The 20,739-nt window shown below is 37.1% G+C and overlaps 2 protein-coding genes across 5 annotated transcripts in view; both read right to left on the bottom strand.

The window, feature by feature from the left end:
* SMC3 (structural maintenance of chromosomes 3) overlaps positions 1-20,739 on the bottom strand; it is a 28,070-nt gene that overhangs the window by 6,563 nt on the left and 768 nt on the right. The window contains exons 2-19 of the mRNA XM_080402522.1: positions 16,723-16,798; positions 15,087-15,125; positions 14,211-14,278; positions 13,774-13,845; positions 13,527-13,606; positions 12,895-12,973; positions 11,793-11,910; positions 10,583-10,758; positions 10,309-10,389; positions 9,890-10,054; positions 9,234-9,355; positions 8,581-8,794; positions 6,461-6,564; positions 6,136-6,235; positions 5,495-5,655; positions 3,993-4,134; positions 2,614-2,764; positions 1,456-1,608 (exon numbers count right to left, since the gene is read on the bottom strand). Coding sequence (XP_080258648.1) covers positions 1,456-1,608; positions 2,614-2,764; positions 3,993-4,134; positions 5,495-5,655; positions 6,136-6,235; positions 6,461-6,564; positions 8,581-8,794; positions 9,234-9,355; positions 9,890-10,054; positions 10,309-10,389; positions 10,583-10,758; positions 11,793-11,910; positions 12,895-12,973; positions 13,527-13,606; positions 13,774-13,845; positions 14,211-14,278; positions 15,087-15,125; positions 16,723-16,798 — 2,101 coding nt within the window. The remainder of the gene's footprint in view (positions 1-1,455; positions 1,609-2,613; positions 2,765-3,992; positions 4,135-5,494; positions 5,656-6,135; positions 6,236-6,460; positions 6,565-8,580; positions 8,795-9,233; positions 9,356-9,889; positions 10,055-10,308; positions 10,390-10,582; positions 10,759-11,792; positions 11,911-12,894; positions 12,974-13,526; positions 13,607-13,773; positions 13,846-14,210; positions 14,279-15,086; positions 15,126-16,722; positions 16,799-20,739) is intronic.
* Positions 18,059-20,739, bottom strand: part of DUSP5 (dual specificity phosphatase 5) — a 27,987-nt gene continuing 25,306 nt past the window's right edge. Inside the window, exons 6-7 of one of the 4 annotated variants that reach the window (XM_080402541.1) lie at positions 19,920-19,949; positions 18,059-19,813 (exon numbers count right to left, since the gene is read on the bottom strand). The gene's annotated coding sequence lies outside the window, so the exon portion shown is untranslated. Of the gene's footprint in view, positions 19,950-20,739 lie in introns of all 4 variants that reach the window. The other 3 variants (XM_080402542.1, XM_080402540.1, XM_080402543.1) reach the window with 3 other exon arrangements.

The raw sequence follows: 20,739 nt of genomic DNA, 5'->3' as shown, positions 1-20,739 counted from the left end.
TTCAATTCCAAAATAGTAGTCCTGGTTAAAAGTTAAGTTATACTAAAACCAAAGGGTCTAACAGGTAATTGGTGAATTTAACTACAAGCAGCAAGAATTCCAGCTCCCATTCCTAGTTACAAAAAACCGGGTACCTATACGACATGCACTGGGATTAGTTAAATTACTTTCTGCACAAATCCTTTTAATATCATACACCTACATATCTGTAGGTTAAAAAAAGACCCAAGGAAGGAGAAAATGAATAAACACTTAATTGTAGATACACAAAATGCATCCTGTACATTGCCTACAGGTAACAAACAAGAAAGGTGAAAGACACTCATTATTGCTGATGCACATAAAGCCAGGTGGCAAATTCGGTCTATGTTTAACAGACCATTTGACGTTCTTCTACTGACTTACCAAGACATAGGTACATACTTTTAAAGTTCTGTTAATCAGCTGTGGATCTAAGCATAGGCTTCAGTCTTCTGCTTATCTGCTGCCCCAAAAATGTCTCTAATGCACTGCTGCAGGCCAAAAAACAATGGGGTTCAGTTCAAAGGACAGAACGACATAGATAATGGAGAATAAAATTGTATAAGCCTCCCTTGCTCCTGAATTCTAGATATTGGATCTCAAAAGGACACTGTAGCATTAAAGGGGTTAGAGAAAAAGGTGAGTGTTACTTGAATTTTGTACAATGAGACTGGAAGACCAAACTGTCAAGCAACTTGAAGCTTAATGATATTATAATTGTCTCCATCTCCTCCCCACAGCAGAAGTGGACTATGTAACACACCAATTCAGGACACAAGTACTAAAAATATAATACAAGTCAGAAGAAACAGTGAAGATTAACACAGGTAACAAGAATATCTGGTTATACCAGTTACTACACAAACTCTAGAAGGAATAGAAAGCCTCACAATGTGGGGTTTAGCCTCATCTCTAAGCTGTAAAGGTCAAGACAAAATTTTAACAGGGACAGATTACTAAAGCTCCTTTTTCCGGAGGTCTACAGAGCCAGCCACTCTCTGAAGTAACCTACTGGACAAGGTGTGCTTCAATTACTATTTTCCAGTCAGGTTTTCCCAGTATGGAAGTTCTACCAAAAAATTAACAGTAGTATACAAACTATTTCTTAACTAGCTGCATTGATCTAAAAATATTTTTTTAAAAAAGAATGCAATTCAGGCATTTAAACAATGGGTGTATTTTAAAATCTGTTTTCAGTGGCTGTACACCAATTTTCACATGCAGGGTTTTTGTTTATTTCTGTTCTACCATTAAATTCTTTGTTATTAAAACCTCTACAGTAACATATAGAACCAGGTTGCATAAGCAATGGTCAAAATGCCACGGCTAATATGTAACATTGACAAGTTAGTCTCCTGTTTCTTTTCTTACTGCAATCACAAAACAAAAGCTTTGTCACCACACAACCTTTCCCCAGGAACAACAAAAGGATATTTTCAATGTTTCTCCGTAAGTTTTCATTGAGCTTTGCTTCAAGTTCACCAAGTTCTTCTTCTGCCTTTCTAACATCTTTTTGCAATTCAAGTCGAGACTTCCTTGTGTCGTAATAACCTCCAGTCAAAGCACCACGATGGCTGACTTGATCACCTAAGAACATAACAGAATGAGATGAACAAAACTGCATGCCATATGCTCTCCATTAATGTTCAGAGCAGTTTCTACAATACAACTTAACAGACTAACTAGAATATTTAAACTAACCTACAGAAGCACTGCAACATTATCAGGAATCACATATGTATATTTACAGTAACTAGGGAAATGTTTATTTCTGTATTCAACGTAAAGTGCATTTCCTTTCTCAAGAACAACAAAGACTGCTATGGTCTCCTTCAAGCATTAGCTGAGATTTTTTTTTGTTTCTGATTAACAGCTGAAACCATGCAGCTTAAAGGGAAAAAAAAAATACATTAATGAAAAATGCAATACTTAGCACTACCCATTTAAGAAACAAAATCTTAGATCTTCTGCGGGAGAAAACAAAAGAGAAGCTGAGTAATTAGCAGCATCTGTGGCTCGTAGAGTATACTGTTACTGAAAAAATTAATCATTTCCTCCTCAGATATCCTTAGGAATTTTGTCAGATTGACTTTAAGAGACAAAAAGACAACAATAAGCCTGAAGGGAATCTGTCCTCCAAGAAAAGACAAATAACAAGAGTTATGTATTATTTCAGAGAACATAACCTGTAAATGTGTCTGGTACACAGATGAATTCACCTTGCACTTATCAGTCATTAAGGCCATAGATTCACACCCTAAACATTAGTTTAAGTTTGTGGAAAAACACCATAAATACTCCATGAAAACATCCTGTTAAACTGGATGAATCAAATAATCTACTTTACAATTCTCAGGATGGAGACACACAGCTACTAACTTTTAGATCAAACAAAAATTCAACAGTTCGCGAAGAAATCCTGTATTTTTAAGCACTAGACTTAACCAAAGTGCAACTTTGTAAATCTCTGTCAAGTACACTATTATTTAAAATAATCTTATTTTGACCATACTAACAGACCATGTTTAATGAGCTTCACATTCCAGGGATCCTATTTTTACAGTAAGTAATTTATAAGAATCCAATATTTACCTTCCAGAGTAATACAATCCATAGTGAAAGCTCTGGCCAGCTGGGTAGACACTTCCATGCTACGACAAATTAGAGTCTTTCCAAAAACATGTTTGAAAGCTTTGTCAAATCTTGGATTGTATCTCAGTTTACTGATCATAGGAATTGCATCCTGAAGCGACAGTTATTTTAATAAGAACATATTGATATAAATACAGTAAGTATATTGCAACTACTTCATATGCAGAATTCAAGAGTGCCTTGGAAAAAAACTACCATCAAGAGTAAAACGAGAATACACTCTACCCTTGTAACAAGAATTTCTAAAAGTTTAGCATATCTCAAAATTCACCAAATATTAACGTTGGCTTCACAATCAATAAACTCCTAGAATAAAGACTTCTGGAGCTGAGTATATCGTTATTTACATACAGAATGTCAAACCCTGAACTCAAAGCACAATATTGTGAATGATACTTGAAGTAAACAGCTGTCAGTTGGTAGAAGGATGACACACTGACTGAACATTCCCAAGACAAACACATAAACACTCTACGGAAATCAAGTACAAGATTTTGCAATTCTAGCTTTTAACAGCTAGGCTTGAGTCTTAAGGCAACTTAAGAGTCTGCCAGGAATCTCACCCAAGTATTAAACTGCTACTGAAACAAGTTGACTAATTATCATAAATTTGCAGTATAATTTTTTTTCCTCAAAAAAAATTTTATTCTTTTCTGCAGAAAGCAGGATGCAAACATTAACAGTTCTACTAGTAAAGCCCCCTCCAAAATAAGCATGCAAGGAGTCCTGTTTATTTCTATTTATTGTTTCCTATGTTTATCTGAAGAAAAAAAAGAGAAAAAACTAATTTTAACGAACTTATTCTACCATGATTATTGCAGGAAGAAGTTAACATTTACACAATTAGTTCACTACTAAAATTTCAAGTAAGAACATAGGCTTTCTTGAAATGTATTTCAGAACTATTTTTTAAGTGGTTGTCACTGAACATTTATTTATGCATTTTTAAACATAAAGGCACAACTCATTTCCAGTAACTTTGAGAAACTGTTTGCAGCGGTAACATGGCTCTTTAGTTTTTGTCCATGGCAGCACTTCAACTTAAAGAATTACAATTCAGTAATCCAGGCAATTATTACCAGTTTACAATAAAGTTGTATCAACTATTTACTTGTAAGGTGAAGGCAAATGCCTGGTAGGAGAATATCTTCCTGTAGCAGGTTTTTTATGCTGAGACACATACATTAGAAGTAGTATTTAACTGCAGACATTCAACAGCAAAGGAAGTGGTGGGCCATAAGCAATATACACAAACAATTCAGAGTATGAGACTTTGTAATTATGAAGTAGAGGAAGGTTCAACAGGAACTCCAACTCACGTTAGTCTCAGGATAAGCAGTATCTCTAACATCCAGCTTGTTCAGAGGGAGGAAAGTGACTTCTCCAGGAAGGTTCATTTTGTTAAATTCCATTAGGATCTTTGTACTGACCTCATCAGAATCCACAATGTGATAAAACAACCTAATTAACAAGTCCAACAAATAAGCAAAACTTTATTGTGCTAAAAGGACTAGCTTATCTGCACAGGAACAGTAAGCATGCAGGTACCACTAAATAATGTTATCAATATCAAACTGCGTCACATTTTCTGTTCAAGTCTCTGCCTCAGAATACCCAAGTGGATACACTCCATTCACTTTCATTAAAATGGGATCAGCCAAGAATTTTGTATTCCACCTTCCAGTCACAAAAGCAGCTCAATGTGCATACAGTGTTATTGTATACACAGTCTTTTTTGGTTCAGCTGCAAACCTGTGCCTTCCATACCGTTTCAATATACAATGTTCAGCCCCCTGCATGGATTCACAAGGTTATGTCTCTGTACACAACCAGAGACCACACCTATCTGCCTGTGCATGACTGGGAGCAAACATCAGAGGGACTGAAATAAGTCATCTTTCTTTTGCAAATTGAACTACAGTACGCTTGTTTCTGCTTTTTTCCAAACTAGGTGGGAGGGGGCACAACAGGATTCAGAGACCTGTGAAGTACTTTGAAGAGACAGCCTTGTTCACAGAGGCACAAATGTTTCAGATGAGGGACTAGATCAAATTGTGGTAGCAATCAACATTTTTATGTGACAGTTTGCAAGATCACACCTGTCCTCTTTCCTGCCCTTATGCCACTATCTACATTTCATTAGAAAAAGAATTTGTATGACTACTCACAAATTTGAACAGGGGAGTGATCACACAAAAAGATAATCTAAATTAATTTCAAGTATCAGATGCTGCAAGAAGTGCTGTATCACCCAACAGGCACTTAATTCTAGAACACACATTACACAGACTCATTAACACTCAACACCTTTTCAGATAGCTTTTAAACAGCAGTTTTTGACAGTTTAGAGACCATCGCCACCCATGTGATTTTCTAGCATTAAGTGAAATAATTCTTATTGCTATCATTAAAACATCACATTGGTTACTGTAGAATTCTCCACACTGGAATATGCCATTCACTTTATTCGATATAGCTCAGCCTCACCACCAATCCTGGTGTCAGGAGTGTGGGTCTGGGTCTGTCTTTTTGTTTTGGTTTGGTTTTTTTGGGTGGGGTGGATGTCTTTGTGTGGTTTTGGTTTAGGGTTTTTTTTAGACAAGATCAAGGGCAGCTAAGATTAATTTTGAAATAGTCAAAATTCTTCTTAGTTCCTTCTCAAAGGAGTAGCAGTTTGATCATGCTGTATAGAAGGCACTTTGACAAAGAAAGGGTGAGAACTCAAGTTCAAAAGAACAAAACTTTCAGTAACTGGCACCAACAAATAAATTGTAACACTCAGCTGCTTCAACTTAAGTAAAAACAAAAAGCACATAATTACCTGTTGCCTGCAGTAACTTCAACACAGGTGTAGAAAGCTGGTTCACATTCAAAGTTATTCATCACAATGCCATGATAGCCATTTAGAACATGCTGGTTTATGCCTTTTCGACGGAAGTGCTCCAAAACTTTGTTTATGCTGTCTATACCATTCAAAATAGCCTGTTAAAATATAACTCATTATTGTACTGCAATTAAGATTTACAAGTATACCAATTTTACCTTTAACTTTGTGAAAAGGTCACCTTTTTTGCCAAGTTCCTGCTAACTAACCTACAGCTCTAACAGAACATACCTAAATATTTGAGTCTGCCACTTTTAAGGTTCTTAGGTGTTTGGTTTTTTTTAAAAAAAAAAGCAAAAATATGTCAGAAGAAATTTTAGAAGTATTCTATTTCTACCTGGTCTCCTTACCTCTCCTCTATTAACTTGAGCTTACAAAACTGATTTCCAAGTAGTTCTAGAGCTATAAATAATTGAAAGATTTACCTTGCAAATATTATTTTTCCATCTTAATTATGACACTTCTTTTGGTTATGGTCTTACTGTAACGGCTGTATCTTTCAGATATGACTACAACTTGTCCTTTAAGAATGAAAAGAAAAACTTCCACATGGAATTCTCAAATACAGGGTATCTTACCTTTCCTGTTGCTGCTCTGAGAAGCTGCTGTTTCTTTTCTAAATCCTCCCGCTTTGCTGCAAGAGCTTGTTGTTCTGCATTCTCTTCTCTCCATAAGTAACTACAGAAGAAAAAAAATTGAAGTATTTTCAGTGTGAATGAAGTTTGAAGATTTTTTAAAATTATTATTGTTCTCAAAGACTGATAATTTTAGCAGGAAGGCAAAGTGCAGAGTTCATACATGGCTATATTTAAAAAAACATACCTAACAAGCCATGTTAACAACTACACAGTTGGGGTCCTTCACATTAAGTGAGATTCAGACATATTTCAATTAATTACTAACTTTCTTTCGCTCTGTAGTTCATCCTTTTTATTTTTCACTTCATAGTATTTTCTGTCCAGTTCTTCAACACGAGCCTTCACTTCATTAAGATCCTGGTCCAGTTTCTAACACAAAAAAGAACAGTAAGAAACTACAAAGTCTCTACGTTCAAAACTTTCTTTTATTCAATACCAAATACTTAAAATTCAGAAACAATTCCTACAAGTGTTTTAACCGATTTACAACAAATTGTAGAAGCACTGAAAATAGATACATCTTTAAGGGAGCAGTAGTAAGGTAAAATTTATCAAGTAGACTGCAAGGCAGGCACTGACTTGAAACATGCACCTTATTATTACAGTGAAATGGCTCACTAAGTCATGGTAAGAAACTGAATCAAACCTGTAACTACCATACACATAACTAAGGGTAATCATGCTCTGAAGCAACATTTGCGATAAGAACACACACACCAGTCTTGTATATCATGCCATACTGCTGTTAGTCTGTCATGGTTTCGGCTGGGATTAAGTTAATTTTCTTCTTAGCAGCTAGTACAGTGCTCTATTTTGGCTCTGAAAAATCTTAGCCTGTTCTCCAGCAGTACTCGTACTTTAACACGGCTGCTATCAACAGCATGCTTGTAAGCCAATGCACAGACACGCTCCCCTTGCTCACTGAACACTTGCCATTTTCAAAGCAAGGGCTTTGAAAAGCACTTTTCAGGGCTAGCACTCAGATAATCGTTTTATAGTTACCTATAACTATACTAGTTATAGTTAGAGAACTAGCTGTGTTCCCAAAACACAGCCAAGTTTTCGCAATCTAACTTTGCAAGCTATCCATCACATTCACCCAAGACACCCCGCTTCTGAACAACAAAAAGCTATACAACTCCTAGCCTAAGCATAAATCAACCTTCCTTTAATGAGAAACAGGAAACCAAGACATGTTTTTAAAAGGAATCAAAGGCCATCTCAAAATTTAACCTCTTCAATGCTACGTAATTCCTATTGAGCAGTAGAATACACTTAGTCAGCAGTAAAAGTAATTTCTTTCATTCACCAATCCAGAGAATCATTACTTTGCTAACATTGGCCCCATCCAAGCAGTATTTTAGTAGAACACCATTGTCTTTGTATAACTACATTTCTAGACTTTGTCAAACTGATGCTCAGATTCAGTAGATATATCACACAACAACCAAGAACACTGTCTATCAGCACATGCAGGGTAGCAGGACTGGCACTGCATGCTCTCCCACTAATGCAGAGGTTTTCACTCCTGTAGCTCCTAGCAGGAGTGGTAGTTTTTAATTATACTGCTGTATTTGCAGCGTAAGAGCTGTTTCTGAATGGAAATTGAAAATCTAAGTTATGCAAATAATACTGACACAGATTAATCTTCTAACATGGACAGGTATGAAACTTCTAACCATCTGCAAGTGCGGTGCAAAGGTACAGTGCTTGCAGAACAGTTTAAAAGATCCTCTGTTTAGGGCAAGTAAGAGAAGAGTGAAAGCCACCAACACAGACCTCAGTAATATCTAACAAATTGTTAGCTACATGAAATACCTATGTTGAACACAGCCAAGAGCAAGGCAGACCTACATCCCTTCCTGAAAACTCGGGCCGAACACTCTGCAGAAACGTCATGGTTTAACCCAGCCAGCCACTAAGCACCACACAGCTGCTCACCCACTCCCCCACCACCACAGAGGGATGGGGAAGAGATTCAGGAAAAAAGATAAAATTTATGAGTTGAGAGAAGACCAATATGAATAAACTGAAGTGTTCTTGACTTAGTATAAACATTACTTTCCAACAACTAAAACATCAGTGTGTTATCAACATTCTCATACTAAACACAGAACACAGCACTGTACCAGCTACTGAGAAGAAAATTAACTCTATTCCAGCTGAAACCAGGACAGGAAAGTACTAGAGGGGAAGTCAAAATACATAATGAAGTCAGATGTAGTGCTAGAGGGAGTTTATCTGCAGATGCTTTCGATAACATGTTTTTCAGAAGACCACACCCAAAAAGAACCCTTTCTTATAAACAGGCACTGAAGTTTAACTGCCCAAGATTGTTTAACCCTTCTCTCAAAAATACTGAGAAATAATAAGCTAAAAACTTACACTGTACTGTTCCAAGTTTTTCTCCTTGTTTGCCTCTGTATCCTCTAAATCCTTGTGTATAGCTGCAATCTGCCGTTTCTTGTCATTGATGGCTTGATCTAAAGACTTCAGTTCTTTTTTTATCCACTTATCCCTTTCTTCTTTGGAAGTAAACTGGCTTCCTCGACCTTGTTTTGCATAAAGATCTGTCCTTTCCTGTGTAGCCTGTGCAAGCCTATTTTGAGAAGGGAAAGACATGCTGTATTGTACAGAAATCTTGAATTTATTAAGGGCAAGCATTAAGAATTACCATGAGAGGTTTTGGAAAACATCAAACCAGGCTCAAAAATAAGCCCTAAATCAGTAACAAAGAAGACAATCATGTTATAAACCATAAAGTCACTCAGAAGACTTCACAAGAAGTAATAATAGCCCACAAGTGGTTAAGCTCAAAAATTAATTTCACTGAATACTGTTCCCACCACCCACCCCCAACAATAAAGGAGGTTTTTACAGATCATCTGTAAGTACATATAGCTACTCCATCCTCAAACAGCAAGCACAACTCAGTTAATTGCACACTTGGATAGTACTGATAGTATCCTGGTTAGTTTTGTTTCAGGTTTTGGGGTTTTTTTAAATGCTTTGACTCCCCATTGTAGAATGCCACAGACCTAGCAATTCCCCTCTCTTCTTTTTCTTTTACACTGTTGAATTTCGGCTCCGTTTCTGCTAATTCTTTCTGCTTCTCCTCAATTTTCTCAAGAAGCTTTTGCCTCTCTTTTAACAGTCTTTTCTGGAAATCAAACAAAGCAGTATTTAAAAGTCAGGTATTATCAGAACTGTATTACTAGATAAATACAGACTTCTAAAGAATAATTTAATTGTAAGATTGCAAGATGCCATTGCTTATCCAATACTATGCAGTTGCAACACTTAACAGAAGTGAACTCAGTTCCAATCAGGACAGCAAAGAGAGATGAAATGAAGCATTCTCAAGAAGCTAAACTATGCAAGCGAAGAACATCTGCATGGGCCAAACAAGCAGGTTCAAGTTAGTGTTACAAACAAACCCCTCCTTCCCAATACCTGTAGCAATTAAGATCAAGAATTATAGGTGCCTGTTCTTGCAACATGCAGAACAATAAATAAAGGATCATAACACAGTTGTCTAGGGGATGTAAACACAGACATCAAAAAAACCTAAGGTATCTCTCTGACAAACCTTAGAAAATAACAAAAGGCCACAAAGTCCAAAGCAAAAACTTCACTGTACAAGTATAGTACCATCTGCCAATGACATTTTAAAGACTTCACCGCTGTTACGTACCCTTTGTTCACTGTTGCCAGCTAATTCATCCTGCAGGTCTTTAGCCTTTAGCTCCAATTTAGTCCTCTGTTTAATCTGCTCCTGTCTTTCAGCACTAAGTTGTTCCTTCTCTTCTTTCATAGCCGAAATCTTTGTCTTCAGTTCACGAACTTGTCGTTCTATTTCCTATACAAATTTAATTATGTAGTACCTTAAACACTGCATACACATTTCAGTATCTATCAAAATTCACAAGATCATTATTATGCAGATCAAGATACAATGAAACTGTGAAAACCTTCTGTTTCCAAACAGGATGAAAACATTTAATACAATTTAACACTGTTTTAGAACCACCTCCACCCCCCACCCTGCAAAAAACCAAACCCCACAAAGCAAAACAGACCTCTGGACAGTGCCTTGTTAAGAAGTATTTTTACCTCCATTTTATCTCTAGCATCTTGCTGTGCATCTCTCAGCTGCCTGGATTTCTCTCCACTTGTCTCTCGTTTGGCAGAAAGCTGTACAGAAACATCACCAATAGCTTAAGTAGCAAGATTCTGGTTTAGAAGTAGTTCCAGAAAGAAAATAATTTGTTAGATTAGTGAAGAACATTGACAGAATTCTATCAAGGAATGCAAGGACATGTCTGAAAAAAGCAAATAAACTGCTCATGAGATCACATTATATTTTGTATTAGCCAAGACATTTTACCTCATCAAGCTTAGCTCGTGTTTCATTAAGCTCCTGATTATAAATGGTGTATTCTAATGCTCTCCTCATTTTATCCCATTTCTGATACTGAGCCAGCTCTTCTTTCTCCTCTTCTAGGGTATGCAGTCGCTCTTCAATGTATTTCAACAACTCATTGATCTTCTCTCGCTTGCCCTCTTAGAAAAGATGACAAACAATGTAATACATTCCCTCATCTTTAAAGCTAATGAATCTCCTCCAGTGATTAACAATTTGTCAACAGTTATGAAATGTGAAAAGCAGAACCTGTGTCCAGAAGTTCCCAAAAAAACCCAACCATCCTTATAGCAGAACTGTTGATACTAGCTATGTAAAGCAACACAAGCAGATACTCTCTTGGCTCAGAAGCTTAAAATAATTACAGACTATACTATGTAAACTTTACTGTTTGCATAGCAGTAGGTATCCTGATTTTCTGATAGCTGCCAGCTAACATTCATGTTTTGAACAGCACAAACCTCCCTTTTAGTCTAGCTAAAAAGTTTAATTACTCAAAGCACACATTAAGTCACTTATTAAACCTTTTCAGACATTTAAAATTCAAGGAGGAGATACTGATGACAAACAGTTGAAGGAGGAATGCAAAATAATCCAAGGAACTGGTAAGGCTAACAGAATACAGACACAGTGACTCTGAAGAGTCAATGGTGTGGAACTACGATAAGGAAAACATTTGCAGATTCACTAATTGCTGAGAAAAACTACCTGAAAGGAACCTATCCTCATTATAATATAACAATAATAGCAAAAGTAACTCCCCTTGAAGCAGAAACTTTGAAAAGGTAGCCCCACCCCACCTCTGGAGCATGTGTATTGTATGTAGTATTACGTGAAGAATTTTAGCCAATCATGTACAATGACTAAATTCCCTGTTTGTTAAACTGTATATAAACCTCCTAAACCCAGGAAAAGTTACGCTAGCTTGGTGGATTTACCATCTAGCACCCATCTCTGCACAGACATGAAATAAATCTCAACTGTGTGTTGATTGGCTTTTTTTGCACATCAAGTGAATCTGATTTTTGGGACAACAGTATGATATGCTCTGTATCATTTGACATACCACAAAAAAAATCTAGCAATTAGCTTTATTCAAAAAGCCATAAACCTGTGTTGTTTTGTTTTTTTTTTTACTGTGGCATAAAACATTCATTTCTTAAACTGTTTTTACCTGTTTCTTTCATTAGTGAAATACTCTCTTCTTTACGTTCATCATACACTCTGGTACCAGCTACTTCTCTTAGTAACTTCAGCCTTTGAGAGTCAGGAGCTGTAGCCATCTGGTTGATCTAAAAATTCAGTATCTATTATTTCAATAGCCTGCTCTGGATGTATGGCTAACCACAACAGATCAAAGATTGCACTTCTTTTGCTGTGCCTGCTTGCCTGAGGTTTTGGCAGGAAGATTCAGATCCCTAGTATATAAGATAGTGTCTTTTTTATTATTTTTTTAGACAATTACTTCAGCACAGCCAGTATTCTGCTTGAAATGAATTTTCTTGTTTTTTCAAATGCTACCAGTTATTACTAAAACTCAAGATACCAGTATTACATGAACTGAAGAAATCATCATCCACTCAAAATTATGTTTAGACAAACTCAAACTTGGGCTTTTAAGTCCTGGTGCTAAATCAATTTAAAAACCTCCATAAAACCACGCCAAAAATGCAGGGGTTATAAATCTTAGAATAATTCAGGTCACGGAACACTCATTAATCCAACATTAAGTCAGTCATAGAATTAAACTAGACATAAAATGCACTTTCTGCCAATATTCATTTTAATGGCTGCATCCTTTTATAAGGTAACTGTTTCTAATTTGTATTGTATTAAAACCTGTAAGCTGCTTGGGTCTTGAAGACCAGTTAATACAAGCCATGATATGAACCCCTTCCCTGCTGTGTGTTCACTTCTGGTACTTCCACATTTCCATTCATCCTCCACGAAGAGTATTTTTAGTCTCTTAAAAAAACAGCATAGGGATTATGTTTGCTTTGTATTTAAGTATACAGAAAAGCACATGATTGCAAAAATTACCACGAAAAAAATACTTTCTAGAAATCAACATTACAGACTTTAAAACTTTTTTCTTAAAATTTACATAAACTACTAAAACAGTAATATATGCAAAAAGCAGCATCTACAAGAACTGCTTCAAACCAAAATGGATTTAGATTTTAGGTTACTTCTGCAAAAATTGAAATAAGTTTGGCATTCAGAAAGCATGATACTCTTGACAGTGATTTCTTCCGCTTTGTGGAAAAGAATCTTACCTTTCCTTGTTTGACAATATAGTAGGGATTACTGCGAGAAAATCCAGCACTTTCAAGAAGATTCATTACATCATTTTTCCTGAAATGTTATTGTGAATCTATTAATAACACTTCCAGCAAAAGTGACAACTGTAAAAATTCTGTAAAGTATCACAACTATACATCACATACTATAATCAGTGTGCAATGCAAGCTCTGTTTGAAGAAGCTTCTTCATTTGACAATAGCTAATCCTAAAATTAAATGAGAGAAAAATGAAAACTACCTAAAATACTACAGCATTGGAAAGAGATTAAGAAAGAAGCATCTCGAAGCAAAGAGGTAGCAAATACAGGTAAAGATATCACAAGGAAGGATAAGAAACAACTTAAGGTCTGGTAACTCTTCTGTTCAAGAGCTCTGAAAGAAATACTCTAGAAGCAGTTAAACATCACGGTAATGAAAGGATTAAACTGCAAATTTAAAGTCTGCTGTCTATTGCACAAGGACTGATGTCCTTGCTGTCTAACTACCAGCACTCAGTATTATACAATTGCATTTATTTCAGGCTAGAGATGCAAGTGTTAAGTTTGACTGGAGAATTTTACAGAAATACTACTAGTCTCATCCAGCTAAGTAAAAGAAGTACCTACGTCACCATTTTCTTGTCTAAGAAATATTGGTCCTTCTTCGCTCCAATAACTCTGCGAAGTGAGACTTCCTCTTTATCAATCTTAAGAAAACAAAAGCCAGTAAATTTAACTGCTTGCAGTAGGTATGTATAACTAATCCAGAATTCACAGATTCAAAAAGCAGTTACTATACTGAAGATTTCTACAATACTGAGATGACTAGAGTCTGAAGCATTCATCTGTTTCCAAAGTAGCGTATTCAACTTACCGGTAACCTGTTGTCCGAATTGTCAAAAATAATTTCCACAAATGCTGAAATAACACGAGGACCTGTACCTTCCTAAGAAAGGAGATGTTTTGGTTAGGTAATTCCCATCTTAGACTGATTTTGAGCTCACTCATCTCCTCTTTTCCCCGACAAACCCACTTCCCCTTTCCTCCCAAGGATTTAAGTATCAAAAGCATCTATGTAAGACCCAGCAGACATTTCTGAAAATCCTGGATACACATTCACCAGTGCGCATTACCAGCGTAACATATTATTTTGTATATAAATTCCCTTTTGCCAAAGGGAAACAGAAGATGTTTAAGGAGGTTTTTAAAGTAATTGACTTAAAATATCCACAGCCCAGCAATTTACCATTTTTGCAGTAACATTCAAATGCCTTAGCTTGTTCTTTAGTCTTGTTATACACCTCCACTTACATGCAACAAAGCCAGTCTCTGCTCTGGGCGAAGATGACTAAACTCATCACTGAGGACAAACTGAATTGCTGCAATAAAACAGTAAAGAAACAGAAGATCTTTCCTTTAGGGAGATATGCAGCAGTTTGTTTAACTCAAAACATAGTTTTACTGTTGTTTAGTACAGTCACATCATTGCTAATATCTTACAATGTTTCTTCATTAAAAACCTTAATTTGCTGGATCTTCATCACTCAGCCTGCTGTATACCAGAATTTCTCTGAAGTTTCATTATTGCCACCTTTCTACGTAGCATCAATAACACTACACAAGTAGGGATTCATGAGCTTTCTTCTACAAATACATAGCACCCAGACTGGGTTAAAAATATTGCTAAAATACTTAGTACTGGACAATTTATAAAGACTACCATCACAAATGCCACTGACACCTTTCACTAGCACCTCCTCTCCTTCATTGATGCTCCTACCCCACAAAATCCCCCTCATAACCATGTTAAAAAATTGTATAAAGCTGTGCCATACTGCTATAGAATCAGCTTAGAATTTAGCCACTAAGATTGTCTAAAGCAACTACAAATACTACTATCAGCTTTGAAGGTGCATGACTTTTAGAATCGGTTTCCTCCTGTAAATACTTCTTTGCCATTTAAGAGTCTCAGAAGGCTCTCAGTAAGAGAAGCTGAATACTAAGGGAAAACCTGAAGGTAAGTATTAACAAAGTGCATCGAGATCTGCCTTTCATCACTGTCAAGTAATTACCAACCTGCCACTCCTTGTAGAGGAGGAACATTTGGTAAACCAACTTCCAGCAAAACCAAAGAAACCTGGTACCATCAGTACCTCCACATTATTATGTTAAGAAATCCAAGCTTACCATAAAAAAAGTTGCTTTTTCCAGATCCATTTCTTCCCACTGAAAATTAAAACAAAGTATAACCTCAAGTTGACATAAACACTGCAATGTACATTATACATCACACAGAAATGTTCAAGAACAGAACCCAAATAACACAGCCAAACAAAACCTCAAGGGAATGAGATGACGTTAGTAGATGCATTACTTAAGTCATTGCCCAAGAACAAGAGAATAGTTCTTTTCCCACTCAAACACATTACAATGACTTATAAACTCCATCCAACACTACTGCACAATGAGAATAATGGGTAAACCAATCCTATTTATTCCCATCCTTTTATTTTTAATATTGATTCTCCTGGTGGGGTAAGAACAGTAGACCTAAATCCAATTCTTCTGGTCCCAGCATCAATTTTTTATATTTAACCAAAGGAAATCACTTGCCTGTACATTCAGGTTGACTGTATGAACTTCAGGTAGTATACAAACTTCTTAAATACTCCACTTGCTAATTCAGCAATGTTTTGTTTTAAAAAGACCAGAAGAAGTGCTATTTCTATTTTAAAAATAAAGGTATAAGAACACCACACTATGCTAGCATACAGTAATCTGTGTTTATTCTGATGTGTATCAGCAAGGCTCAGTGTCTTATCTTTAAGACCAGCACATACTGTATTAATTTCAAAACTGCTTGCCTTCCAGCTGCAATGAGCATCCCAGGCTTTCCACTGCTTCCTGCCTATACACCCTCCAGTTTCAACTCATCCCCAAAATTACTTGGGACTGCTATGCGGTCTTTATACAGGCAAAACAATAGTTAAGTTGGATTTCCCCGCCCCCCCCCCCCCCCCCTTTTTAAACACTTATACCTGAATAAAGTTTTAGCTCCTGCTGAAGTGACACTACATAATAGGACATGCTATTCAAGTCATATGCACATTTTTTCCAGTCTCAGAGTAAAATCCTGGCTACTAAGTTTTTATGTCCAAAACTGACAGTTTTCTGACAGGTCAGCAGTCTCAAAGTTGCTGCACAATCACTGAAATCAATGCAAATGAAAAGGCACGACCAGGCATCCATGCGCAAAAATAGGAAGAGGTGTGAGGTGGACAACAACATACTGTCAGATTAGGTGTTATTTATGAAATTACACTTTGAAACTTATATTACACTTTTTGCCAGTTCACATTCCAGAGATTCATTCCTCCAAAGCTGAAAGAAAGAGGATCGTCTTCTCTGCAGCAGTTTATAATAGCTAGTGTGCTTAGATATAAAAAATGATCACACCTGCACACACACACAAAAAAAAAGAACCCCATACAAATTCTCTGCTGCTGCTCCTGCAAGGACAGTCTTTAAAGGGGGTCTGGCTGATACAGAGATTTGCACGTATGAAGGCGTTTACAGACCTCACTCAACTTCTAAAAACTCAAGACATACTACTGTCACAGTAAACTCGAATGTTAGCATTACTTTGCTCTAAGTGCAATACATCTTGTGGAATGTTACAGACAACTGTAAAAGTTTCCAAAACAGAAAATATAGTCATCAAATGTAGGCAGAACATTAAAAACTGTAAAGGACTCTAATGCGAACATCATCTGAAATAACAATGCGCTCTAGTTAGTGTTAAAAGACAAGTATCTGAACTTACCAATGACATTGTGTTTTGAGCTGAATGGGTCCACGATGGTTTGGTCCCTGTAGCTTCGAAAGCCCTGGATGATTACCTAATGAGAAGAGTGAGTTACTTCAGCAACATTCTCAGTGTTCTTGAACTGTAAGATTTTACAGAATAGAATCGTCAAATCACTGAGGTTGGAAAAGACCTTTGAGATCATCAAGTCCAACCATGAACCCAATGCACTCAATCCCCTCATCCAGATCACTGACAAAGATATTAAACAGAACTCCATTAAAGTGAACTCCATTCACCACCACTCTTTGGGCTCGGCCACCCATCTAGTTCTTTACCCAGCGTAGAGCACACCTGTCTGAGCCATGAGCAGCCAGTTTCTCCAATAGATGCTGTGGAAAGACTGTCAAAGGCTTTACTAAAGTCTAGGTAGACACCATGCACAGCCTTTCCCTCATCCAATAAGAGGGTCACCTTGTCATAGAAAGAGATCAGGTTTGTCAAGCAGGATCTGTCTTTCATAAATCCATGCTGCCTGGGCCTCATCCCCCAGTTGTCCTGTGCATGCCCTGTGATGACGCTCAGGATGATCTGCTCCATAACCTTCTTCGGCACCGAGGTTAGGCTGACAGGCATTTAGTTCTGCAGATCCTCCTTCCCACCTTTCTTGTAGTAGATGGGCGTCCCATCAGCTAACCTCCAATCTTCTGGAACCTCCCCAGTTAGCCAGAACTGTTGATAAATGATGGACAGTGGCTTGGCCAGCTCCTCTGTCAGCTCCCTCAGCACTGTTGAGTGGATCCCATCCAGCCTCATAGACTTTTGCACATCTAAGTGGAGCAGCAGGTCACTAACCATTTCCTCCTGGACTTTCAGGACTTCACTCTACTCCTGCTCATCCCAATCTTCCAGCTCAGGGGGCTGAGTACCCGGGGGGAATGGTCTTGCTATTAAGGACTGAGGCAAAGAAAGCATTAAGTACCTCAGCCTTTTCCTCATCCTTTGCGGCAATATTTCTTGGCCCTCTTTTTGTTTCTAGTGTAATTGTAAAGACATTTTTTTGTTATCTTTTACAGCAGTGGCCAGCCTGGGTTTTAGCTGGGCTTTCACCTCTCTAATCTCCCTGCATAACCTCATGACATCCCTATAGCCCTCCAGAGTTGCCTGCCCCTTCTTCCAAATGTGGTAAACTCTCCTTTTCCTCAAGTTCCAGCCAAAGTTCTCTGTTCAGCCAGGCTGTTCTTCTCCCTCGCTGGCTTGTCTTTCATCACATGGGGACAGCTTGCTCTTGTGCCTTTAAGACTACCTTCTTAAGTAAGGTCCAGCCTTCCTGGATCCCTTGGCCCTTCAAAACTGTTTATATTGATATTTACATCAAATTTTATGATGTTTATTATAATATTTACATCAATTATAATATACTTGGTTTCCCTCACCCTTCCCGCACACACTTCAACCTTGCAGCTCAAGATCAGCAACTTATATTGTAAAACTTGCCCTTCACCTAAGCATCACTTTAGGGACAGACTGTTCCCCCCACATCACAAGAGATGTTGATACTTATCTAGGCCAAAGCACGGTGAACAAGAGTTCTGAGAGTCTATCTGCAACAAACTACACAAGAAGATACATGCATTTGCATCATATTACATACAGGAAATAAACCCCTAATATAACAAGCACTTATCCCAGCAGTGCCAGATTTATACTCAATTTTTATAATGCAATCCACACACAGTTTAAAAAATTTTATTTGCAAATTCTCCAAGCAGAGCAACTGCAGACTACAAAAGCTATACCAGACTACCTATTATACATGCAATACAGTCTTTTTTGTTCTAGTTTTTTTTTAGTGTGGAACCTAAAGGGAAAAGTAAAAAAAAAAGCAAACTATCTTTGATTTAGCATATTCACTTCCTAAATAGACAAATACAAACCTATACAATTAACTTCAGGAACTATACAGGAAACAGTCATCTAGAAGCAGTATGTCTAATTTAAACTATTCAATTTCAGTAGATTTGAGGTTTGCCAGGCGAAGTAACACACAAGGTACACCTTGTCAATATCCTTATACTTCAGTTCTGCACAGCAGTGAAACTGATCCAAACTCCATCATACATAATCCAGATTTAAACAATCTTTTCTAAACATTACAACTGTACTGAAAGACTATACAGTAGCTTTGCTTTGCTCGGTAAGACATCAGAGAGACAGCAGCCATCTGAAAAGTTTTGATGTTTGAAATCTTTCAGCAAGAATGCTTACAAAAAGACTAGAGTTTAATCATTACCTCCTTTGGCCAGCTATTCCCCAACAGAAGCAAGATATTGTTAAAATAATGCCAGTGTTTCACCATGATAGCTATCATAAACTAAGAATTACTTGTTAGGAAGACAGCAAAACATCTTACAAGGTACTTATTATTACTATGAAGTTTACAATGTGAAGTTTTTTAGACTTTGTTTGCAAGGTCTATTATCCCATCACCATCTTCTTTTTTTCTGAACATGCCATCCCTTCTCTCACATTGATACAAGAATTACTTACTCTAAAGAAAACAAGAAAGAATTTGAAAAACAGAGGATGTTAATCAACCCTTACAGTGAGCAAGACACGGCCTTAGGAGAAGGAATAGATACCACAAATACAACAAGCTAGGAAGTAACTTGATAAGCTCAAGAAGAAACAAAGGGGTAAGGAGTCTACAAACAGAAAATTACTGGAACTATGAATGAACTATCCTAACAAGCATACTAAAAGATTCACTCTCAAGCAAATAAAGCCCCCATCCACAAAACTTGCATGGTGAAAAAAATACTGTATCTTTAAATGGAGATGAGGTTCCCAAGAACCAGAGAGAATTAATGTGACATAATATAAACGATTACTCAAAATGTATACAATGTTTTAGCATGTGTTAAGAGATGTGCTAGCTTTGTGGATTTACCACCTAGCACCCATTACAAAGACAGGAAACAAGTATCCCAACTCTGTGTGTGGATCAATCAGCTCTTGCACATCGGGTGAAGAGCCCAGATCTGGGATAACAACATCTTCAAGTATTAAAATAACCCACGTTCCAGAAGATGAGCGTAATACTTGGTATCTGAAAAGCACATACAGAACTTCAGAAAAAAGCCTTCATCCACCCTACATATTCTGACACCTCTTAACTACTTTATTGCCTTCTATAGCCTTGGATCAAGACTTACATTTTAATCTCCAAACTCCAGGAATTATTTCTGGGAAGCAACAAAATAAAGGATATTAGTGGAATCTAAGTCACCCTCATCTGTTTTATTCTCATGTTCATACGTTGCTACACTCTCTTTAGCTCCTAAAACAGCATTGGTCATTAAGCACCTAAATTTCTTTTTTCCCGGATGCAATTAATTTCACCTGTTCTGACTTAATTTGGACTTCTGTCTGATTCCATGTATTTTCACTACTGTTTACTTTTGTGCAATTCGAATCTGGAGAACAAGAATTCTTATTCAAAGACTTTAAAGCTATGCGTGCACCAGCAATGACAGACTAATTTACTAAAATATGATCAAAAGGCATCTGAAATACTCCCTAGTCAGCCAGACAGTTGATGAAAACCTGATTTATATGTAGCACATGCAATTTCAAACAATAATAAAAGTATTCTTCTTAATAAAGATACCAGTACGGTGTCTGAAAGTCAGGTCAATTTTGAGCTCACCGAGAAACGTGAATCCTACCAGGCTTTGTATGAACGTGCACAGGCAGCGGTACTAAGGCAGCCATAAAAATTCATCCATACTATGCAGTATGACTGCAAGGATATACTAGAGAAGTACCATTAAAGACCGCCTCAGTCATAAAACCTGTTTGGAAAAGGTCCATACAAGGACCTTCTTTTTAACTGAACGTTAGCTGTAGATTACTTGTCAAGAATGACTTATAATAGTTTAAATGGTCCATGCCCGGAGGCTTAAGGCATCAACACAATACAAGCCGTTAACTGTTGTTTCTACTGGTGGATCGGGCAGCCAGAACCAGATTGCA

The sequence above is a fragment of the Falco punctatus genome (assembly GCF_963210335.1).
Source record: "Falco punctatus genome assembly, chromosome: 9".
Taxonomy (NCBI): domain Eukaryota; kingdom Metazoa; phylum Chordata; class Aves; order Falconiformes; family Falconidae; genus Falco; species Falco punctatus.
The sequence above is the reverse complement of the archived record's forward strand: the minus strand, read 5'-3'. Positions and strand labels throughout refer to the sequence as shown.